Source organism: Centruroides vittatus, unplaced genomic scaffold (genome assembly GCF_030686945.1).
Source record: "Centruroides vittatus isolate TY-2023 unplaced genomic scaffold, ASM3068694v2 contig_1891, whole genome shotgun sequence".
Taxonomy (NCBI): domain Eukaryota; kingdom Metazoa; phylum Arthropoda; class Arachnida; order Scorpiones; family Buthidae; genus Centruroides; species Centruroides vittatus.
The window spans coordinates 412,655-422,639 of record NW_027121163.1 but is presented as its reverse complement, the minus strand read 5'-3'; the positions used below and the strand labels follow the sequence as shown (position 1 = coordinate 422,639).

The following is a 9,985-nucleotide window of genomic DNA, read 5'->3' as shown; positions in this document are numbered from 1 at the left end:
CCGAATAATGTCAACACCCGAATTTGACTCCTGAATCATGTCTGTACACAAATTTGGACACTCCCGAATTATGTCTACACTCGAATTTGACTCCCGAATCGTGTCTGTACTCGAATTTGGACTCTCCCGAATAATGTCAACACCCGAATTTGACTCCCGAATAATGTCAACACCCGAATTTACTCCTGAATCATGTCTGTACATCGAATTTGGACTCTCCCGAATAATGTCAACACCCGAATTTGACTCCCGAATAATGTCAACACCCGAATTTACTCCTGAATCATGTCTGTACACAAATTTGGACACTCCCGAATTATGTCTACACTCGAATTTGACTCCCGAATCGTGTCTGTACTCGAATTTGGACTCTCCCGAATAATGTCAACACCCGAATTTGACTCCCGAATAATGTCAACACCCGAATTTGACTCCTGAATCATGTCTGTACACAAATTTGGACACTCCCGAATTATGTCTACACTCGAATTTGACTCCCGAATCGTGTCTGTACTCGAATTTGGACTCTCCCGAATAATGTCAACACCCGAATTTGACTCCCGAATAATGTCAACACCCGAATTTGACTCCTGAATCATGTCTGTACACAAATTTGGACACTCCCGAATTATGTCTACACTCGAATTTGACTCCCGAATCGTGTCTGTACTCGAATTTGGACTCTCCCGAATAATGTCAACACCCGAATTTGACTCCCGAATAATGTCAACACCCGAATTTGACTCCTGAATCATGTCTGTACACAAATTTGGACACTCCCGAATTATGTCTACACCCGAATTTGACTCCTGAATCATGTCTGTACACAAATTTGGACACTCCCGAATTATGTCTACACCCGAATTTGACTCCTGAATCATGTCTGTACACAAATTTGGACACTCCCGAATTATGTCTACACTCGAATTTGACTCCCGAATCGTGTCTGTACTCGAATTTGGACTCTCCCGAATAATGTCAACACCCGAATTTGACTCCCGAATAATGTCAACACCCGAATTTGACTCCTGAATCATGTCTGTACACAAATTTGGACACTCCCGAATTATGTCTACACTCGAATTTGACTCCCGAATCGTGTCTGTACTCGAATTTGGACTCTCCCGAATAATGTCAACACCCGAATTTGACTCCCGAATAATGTCAACACCCGAATTTACTCCTGAATCATGTCTGTACACAAATTTGGACACTCCCGAATTATGTCTACACTCGAATTTGACTCCCGAATCGTGTCTGTACTCGAATTTGGACTCTCCCGAATAATGTCAACACCCGAATTTGACTCCCGAATAATGTCAACACCCGAATTTGACTCCTGAATCATGTCTGTACACAAATTTGGACACTCCCGAATTATGTCTACACCCGAATTTGACTCCTGAATCATGTCTGTACACAAATTTGGACACTCCCAAATTATGTCTACACCCGAATTTGACTCCTGAATCATGTCTGTACACAAATTTGGACACTCCCGAATTATGTCTACACTCGAATTTGACTCCCGAATCGTGTCTGTACTCGAATTTGGACTCTCCCGAATAATGTCAACACCCGAATTTGACTCCCGAATAATGTCAACACCCGAATTTACTCCTGAATCATGTCTGTACACAAATTTGGACACTCCCGAATTATGTCTACACTCGAATTTGACTCCCGAATCGTGTCTGTACTCGAATTTAGACTTTCAACAACTCGGCAGAATTGTAATTTACATAAAACAGATTCTGAATTAATCGAATTAAACACAGAAGCAACACAGTTGCAGAAGAATTGATATCAATTTAGGATTTCTACAAGATATTCCGTGGCAAAGCTCGGTGTCGGATCAATTCGAGAATTTTTAAATGTATCGTTTTCGTATGAAGGTTAATTGGTGCATAATATAAATGTAATTACCAAGAATCGTCGTAACAATTGAATTTTTACTGTAAACTATTTTATTTCTGTAATAAAGTCACTCGTGTGAATTGGCATCGAGTTATTTCAAAATCACTAAAAATTGTCACTTTTTAAATTGTTTCCGACTGGGTTTAATCGACTAAATTTAACTCCTTGAATTGACCGTTGGTTTTTACATCGGGTGATAAGAGAGAGCCTCGAATTGTGTGGCACGGCATTTCCCAATGCGAGCGAATTGTTTAGTTTTACATTCGAGTCAACGAGAACGTTTCGATTTGTTCACCAGAAATGGGAATAAATGAGCACGTATTTCAAATAGAACAATAGGATTTGTATGTTAGACAATGTAACTATTGTTTTTATGTGGATGATTCTCTTGGCGTTAGATGCCCCACTTGGTATAAAAATATTGAAGTGGGCGATGGGGGCGTTTAAGTCATCCAAGGGGGCGTTAGGCATGATAGGAGGATCCCTGGGTGCGTTCTTTTATTCCTGCGTGTTACTCCGCGCCAGCGACATCCATTTAAAAATTTTTGCGAATGCGTTCCTAAATTCCGGTCGGAGTTGGCGCCGTCGAACGGCAAAAACGACCGCTTGTAGCAGTAGTTTACGGTGGAAAGCAACATGGCGTCCTCCGTGGCTCAAATAGTTTCGTTTCGGTGTCCGTTATATGGTTTTATGAATGAAAATTTACAAGTTGTGAAAGTGCAAGTTAGTGCACGCGGTGATGTAAGTGTCCTTTCGAATTTTTTCCGAATGGTAGCCGGCATTCTAATTTTTTTCGTGACTATTTTGAATGCTCTTTCAACAAATAATCCATCTTATGGTTAAATTTTACAATTAGGGCCTTTCTTTTGATATTAAGAGCTCATATTTTAGAATTATAGATTCCTCCATCACGATACTATCGATAGTGCGGACGCCGCCATATTTCTTTCTTTCACCGTCGTTCCCAAATGCCTACAAACAACAGCGCACTCCCGTAGTAGCGGAGACGCAGAGCAACTGCTATTAAAGAACGCACTCCCTGTGTACACAGAACAGGGGGAGTTACTACTAAGGTTTAATCGTACACACTTAACTTTCTGTGAAACAGGGGGATGTGTGTACGATTTAAACCAATTATTGATTTACGATTGTTTCTTGAACAGGGCTGTTTCTGCTTACGCTACCGTCAACAAGCATCTGTTAAAATATAAACAAATCCTGAGACAAGAGAACGGTAGTGACGCAGCTGAAAATCCTCAGAATTTCCGTTTAAGCACGTGCGCTGAAATCTACTCGTGGCTGCTGCATCTCTCAACATGAACCATAACTTTTTAACAATAATGACATTGTGGCTGTGATCTTTCCAGCTCTTATTCGCGGCAATATTTTCGAAGGTAATATGCAAAAAAACAACATAAAACAGGAAGCTACGAGCTCTATGTTCGTTCCAACGGTTCCAACTTTTATCGATTGGACTGGATTGATAAGTATGCAACAAACGGGCGATCTAAAGCCACATTGAAGGACTTTTAACGGAAGCTGGCCCCTAATTAGTTACACACGTGAAGAAAAAGAGGCACGAACCTTTGACCAACTAAGCCCGCGTTTATTTATGCAGCGTGCGAACAGCGCTTTACAGCGAACACACTGAAACTAGTTTCTAATTGGCCAACACTGCTCGTGACGTCATTTCGTTACACTCTCGCTGCGTAAAGAAACGCGGCTTACTAGAATGGACATCACTTCAGGCTCGCGAACTCCGGGAAACTTGGCTCTTTCACGAGCACTGTAGCGTATTTGGCGCAGAGGGTCTAGGAATAAAACGAGCATTGCAAATCAGCTCCAGCTTCGACAATCCGACTGTCATTCTCTCAGACAGCAAATCAGTCACACAGGCGGTGGGTAATGTTAATTTTTTATCCCCGGCAATAATAATCGATTTAGCAGCCGAAATCAGTTTGCATCCCAAGGCAGTCGAGATTGGGTGGATCCCGGGCCACGTTGGCATTCAAATCAATGAAGCAGCAGACAAGGCGGCAAGGAAAGACAACCCATCCGGCTCCTGGAGGCAGCCTCTCATAGCACGCGATCTAATCCGGGCCGTGCGCGATATTACTATTAATACCTACATCGACTCCTGGTCTATTAGTCTTAGACAAAAAGGTGGGGATCACCTCCAGCCTTTTGTTCCCTGGTCATATTCATACACCTCGTCTCGCTATGCCGAAACCCTTTTGGCCCGCCTTCGAACCGATACAGCCCCGTTAAACGGGTTTCTCTTTTCCAGAGGTCTTTGTGTCTCTCCCGACTGCCCGAACTGTGGCGCTCCGGAAACATCCCGCCATCTTTGGATTACTTGTCCAAAATATAAGGAGGCCCGTCAAGAACTCGGCCGCACTTCAATAGATTTAACAGTAGTCCGGACCCTTACTCCTATTTTCTGGGCTCACGTCGACCTTCCTCCTTGTCAGCAAGTAGAAGCTTTAGAATGTTTTATATATCGTTCGAACCGCTTCGTATAATCGTTAAGCGGTGTACAGTACATCGGAGAAAAGGCCAACAGGATAAAATCTCCATATAAACTGGAACAAAGAAGAAGAGTGGACATCACGTGAGATCCCAATGATTTTTAGCATTGTGACACTAGAAGAAAGTAGGTGCCATAAACGGTTCGGTTCTCCACGTTGTTTACTTACGCTTCGTTTCTGAATGTAGTATTTACTACTGCAGTATACAGTAATTTTGCTGATCCGCCATCTCACTTATTCGCTATACGTCCAGTCTGATTGTCTGTGCGCTTCTGTTTCCATAAAATGTAATGCCACCAGTGGTGGATTAGTTACCACCCGGCCTGTAGGCTAAGCTTTGAAAGGCTGATCTTGCATGTTGCACCATAAAGTGGCATTAAGTTAAGCCTATGTTAAATGACGCATCGATTAAATGGGTGCTCACCAGAACAGTGGCTGCACGTGTACACGGTTTGAGAACACTCCTTCGCTGAATGATGGTATTTACAGCATTTGAAACATTGCAGGATCGGGCAAAAGTCTACGATCCTGCAACGAGACCATTCCACGCTTATTTTTCCTTGATTCATGTAGCTGGGAGGGTTTTAGTTTACTTTGCATGATCCTGCGTACTGTATCACTATTACCACGTTCATTTTCTTTTCCATAAACAAGGAGTACCACCTTAGGGGCAGGCGGTTTTGGAGTAGACCGGGAAATTCCTGCAGGTTTGCCTGCTTTAACAATGGCACTGAATAATGGGGTGGGTGGGGTTGACTGTTTTGTCTTTTCTTCGATCACATGGACCTTATCCATGATTACCTTTTGGGTGTTATTAAGACTATCAGGGCTGGCAACTCTTGCCAGGTCCTCCTTGGTAACCAATGTAGCTAATTTATTATCAATAGACTCAAGGAAATTATGTGTGCTAAAACTTGCCTCAGCTAAGACAATAACCCTAGTAATTTGGTCAACCACATATTGGGTGTGACCACCAGCGCCAAAACGGCCGTTTGGATTGTCCAGCGCGTACAGTTTGAACTCCTCCAATATACTATTAGCACCTTTAAGAAATGTTTCCATTATCATAGCAAAATAGTCTTATGCACTAGATAGTAAAATTATGTCGCCAGTCCTGGATGAGACCGACTAACGTACTAGTCCAACGACGACGGTGTACACGATATAAATTTGGGGGAATCGTCCCCTTACAATTAATTAAGGTATCAAAAGTCCTTACCAGATGATTCCTGAGTCCGCAGTTCTGCTGGATAATCTAGAAAAAATGTGGTATTCCTTGAAACTGGCGATAGATTGCTGCAAGTTGTCGGTCACACTGATGACTTCCCAGATGTTCTTCTATATGGGTCTTGATGAACCACAGCACGGCCAAGCTAGCTTGGCAAGTGCTGTGCACTGGCTTGGCAATTTCCAGTCACCAAGTTGTTTGCACTGGCAACTGGAGAGACTGTCAGGGGAGACCGGTCTCTTTGAAAGCAGGTCTCCCCACCAGGGCCGGATTATCGAATAGGCAAAGTAGGCAAATGTCTAGAGCCTGTAAGTCGGAGGGGCCCGGCTTCAGTGCAGAAGATTTCTCTGTTCGAAAACGAGTTAAAATTTAAGAAATAAGATAGGACAGAAAATGTAGTACTTAACAATTGTTTTTTTACTAAGCCCCTCTCGACTGGCCATTGCCTAAAAAAAAAAAAAAAAAAAAAAAAAAAAGAAAAAAAGGTCAACAGCCTCCCGTGCGTCAGAAGTAACGCCACGGGATCTCTCGTGCCATCTAGATATATTCCTACGGCCGCGTCCCGTGGTAGTACCGATGTATGGATGGTTATAATTTACTTTCCAAATTTACACCTATACGTCGCGACATCGCATATTCGATATAGCGTTCAAGTTGCTCGAGTGCGAAGATATTACAATTCAATAGTGTTTTATAAAAGAGTTAAAAAGGGTGACACTACGGTGTGACTTGGGTGACACCACGATATCCGCACCGGGTGTCACCCATGTTAGTTACGCTAATGTCACATTATATAAGATTTGTTTAAAAGCAACTTATTTAAATGGGGCCCCAATTTAAATTTTGTCTAGGACCCGCTAGAGGCTTAATCCGGCGCTGCTTCCCACCAACCAAAAATAGATGAGAAATGTACACGTATTCAGTGCAGATAGGGTAGTCCACAAAGTACGTAATCCAGGTTCAAGATGGCAGTCAATCGTTGTTGTCAGGTAGGAGCACACCATAGTGGCGAGGAAGCCAATATGGCAACTAAACCACTAGCTTGTATCTTCCAGAGAATCCAAAATGGTGAGTCAGTGATGTCTTCTACTTGTAGAACTCAAAGCTGGCGAGGAAGCCAAGATGGGTGCCACAAAATTCCAAACTTTAGGTTCATTAGCTAATAAAACTAAGCTAAAAAGTTAGGCTTAGCAAAACTAAGCCTAACCATTTCCCCAACCCTAGAATAAGCGTAGATTCCTATACTTTAGTGCAGAAAGTGCTACACTAACCCTAAAATAAGCCCTAACAACACTAAACTTAGAAAAATAACTCAGGAGCAGAGCACAAACACGTCCTTCTCCCACGAAGGCGCCACTCAGACCTCGGATGAGGGGCCAATCGGAAATAGCGAGCGAAAAACTATAAAAATCGGAATTTCCAAGGTCGGAGGGGAGTCTCCTCCGCATCCCGCAAAAAGCCGTGAACTGTGTTGTGTCGTGTCGCCGCCAACAACGTAGGACGCCTCAGCATCTCCAGCATCTCTGCGAGCATCTGCCCAGCGATCTCACCTCGTCCGCCTCGGGGCTTCGACAGAAGGGAAATCCTCGCCACTCCGAAGGACTGTAGACAAGTGGAACTGTCAATTGTCGATGTAAGCATAAGTGTTATCCAATAAATGGTTTTCCTTATGTAAAACACTTGCCATCATTTGCCTCCTCCGCCACACCCACATGCAAACTTCCCTTAGGTTTTTTTTCTTTTATGTAATTCTTTCCGCCCTGTTGGCACTAAGAGGGCCTCTTATAGCAAGCCCATTATGGGTTCGGCTAGGCCCACAATGGGGCGGCAGGGTGGTGAGGGACGGGGACGGACGTATCCGGATGCACCCCCCCGAAAAATTCCTGGGGATTTTTCGACCCGCTCGGATTCGATCCCGGGTCCCCCAGAGTGGCAGGCTGCTAACCTTAACCGCTCGGCCATCCGGCCGCTTACTCCCCTTAGGTTCATCCTGACGCAGGATTAATTAATACCACAATAGGACTAGAAAATTCAATAAAAAAATTTTCAGCATATATAGAAAACAAGTCTTTGTGCTTGTCACCTTTATTAGATTCAAGATTCAAAATAAAATTTAAAAAAAAAATATGGTAGAGAAAATAAAAAGATAGACAATCGATGGCTTAATAACGTTGATAATTCAAAATCTCAGGAAAAATTAAATCTTGAAGCTTCCATTTCTAGATACGATCAAGATGGAGGAGAATCTCTAAGTTTTTCTAATTTATTTGATGAATTAGCTTCTGGTAAACGGAAAAATGAATAAGAGCATGTTTTTAAAAAGGAAGAAAAAACGAAACGAACGAACAAACGTTTCGATCAAGAATTGGAAAAATATTTACATTTACCTCTTATACAAAGCGACCCATTTTTGTGGTGAAGTTCAAAAGAACTTTTTCCTAATTTTAGCAAAATAGCTATGAAATATCTTAGTGCCCCAATCTCCATGAAAGTGAAAGAATTTTAGCACTGGAGGTAACATTTATGAGCCGGCAAAAAACAGGCTATGCCCCGAAAATGATGAAATTCTCATGTCGTTTCATCACAATTTAAGGATTTTAAAGTTTGAATATAAAATTTTTATTGGATTTATATATTTAAAATTTAAGCTTTAAATAAAAGAGATAGCTTTGAATAGGTTATATTATACCTTATAATATGTACTGTACAGTGGAACCTCGTTATACGTCTGCTTAAAAATACGTCCAATTCGGAATACGTCCTGTTTGGACGAAACAAATTTTGCTCGGTATACGACTTTTGTTCGGTATACGACTTAATTCAATTATACGCGCCATCTGTGAACGATTATTAGTATTAAGGAGAGTTTGATTTGATTTTGATTTAATGATTTAAATAATATAATACAATGTACTGTAATAACTTTAAAAATCTATAATCAAATTTATTTTTTTATTAATGTGCTCAAACAGTGTTTAAATTATTTTACAACCCCAAATATACCATATCAACAGGGGTTTTTTTAGATGAGAACGGATTAATCATTTTTACATTACTTCTTATGAGGAAGGTTGTCACCTCGTTATTAACATCCAGCACTTGTGGGAGCTTTTAACCATAATAAATCCGTCGCGCAGTGGGTTTTAACTTTAGCAGCTAATTTTTATGTCATCTTGTAGAGTACATTAAGCACCTACTAGTACATGTAGTTTGACCTTTAGCACTTTTAAACAAAACATAAAAACATAGCATATAATAGATGACCGGTCAACTATTAAATGTTTTCTCGAGAAAGTTTCGAATTGAAATAACGTGACTGTCGGTTTGTATATAGTTAATTGGGGCTACTGCCACTAGGATTTACATATCTCGCCTCGGTTCTAACTGCGTTCTTGAAATTAAGAAGACAGACAGACAGGCAATGGACGGACGATAGTGGGAATTTATAGATCTACAATGTCTTCAAATTGCAGCTCAATAAAATAGGCACGCTAGAGTTTCGATACGATCAGTACGCTGCCAATATATTGAAGAATATACAATAACTAAATTGAAGTAACATACTGCAAAATATTGAAAGTAAACTAGAAATTTGTAACAAATATATTTGTTTTTGTTTCTCTTAATTTACTTTACCCACATAAATGCTAACTTTTGATGACTGCTGATTTATGTTTTGCAGACTTCAAATAGAGACATAATGAAGAACACTGCTATAATATATTATTTTAAAATAGTTTAACACGAAAAGGAGATGTACAAAACACGCGATTCCTAAATATTGGATAAAACTGATAAAACTTATTACCCGTGGCAGATACTAGATAAGAACTGCAATTTCATATATTCTCCCCATTGACACATACACACACAACAAGAAACTAATAAAAATAGCATACTCGAACACTTAAAGTAATAAGTAATTTACCAAATAATATACTCGAAATGGTTGCTCACTCTCATTTTAAATTGTTATTTCGTTGGTAAGAAATAAGCGAGTGTATGATGTAAAGGATATCCTAAAGTGTCCCGTTGTTATACAAATCAATACGTGTACGTTTATGAGCTAGTTACATCAATAAATACATTCCGAAGTCAACTGAATTTAATTAGTAAATTTCTTTCTTTCCGTTGTGCTTTCTATCCATTTTGCTATGTAATCGGGCTCATATGTTATATCTAATTTTGTGTAAGCTAAAACAAGTATTTTGTGAATAACAAATAATGTCATATTGTGTCAGTGATATTACTTTAAAAGGATTTTTTGATGTTTATACATGTGTACAAGTGCTATAGAAAAAACAACAATGAA

General features: G+C 40.5%; 1 protein-coding gene across 1 annotated transcript; it reads right to left on the bottom strand.

Moving 5' to 3' along the window:
* Positions 1-272: 272 nt before the first annotated feature.
* LOC136970081 (uncharacterized) lies at positions 273-1,037 on the bottom strand. Its single transcript, XM_067264454.1, has one exon. The coding sequence runs from the start codon at positions 1,035-1,037 to the stop codon at positions 273-275; it is 765 nt and encodes a 254-aa protein (XP_067120555.1).
* Between the last annotated feature and the right edge of the window lie 8,948 nt (positions 1,038-9,985).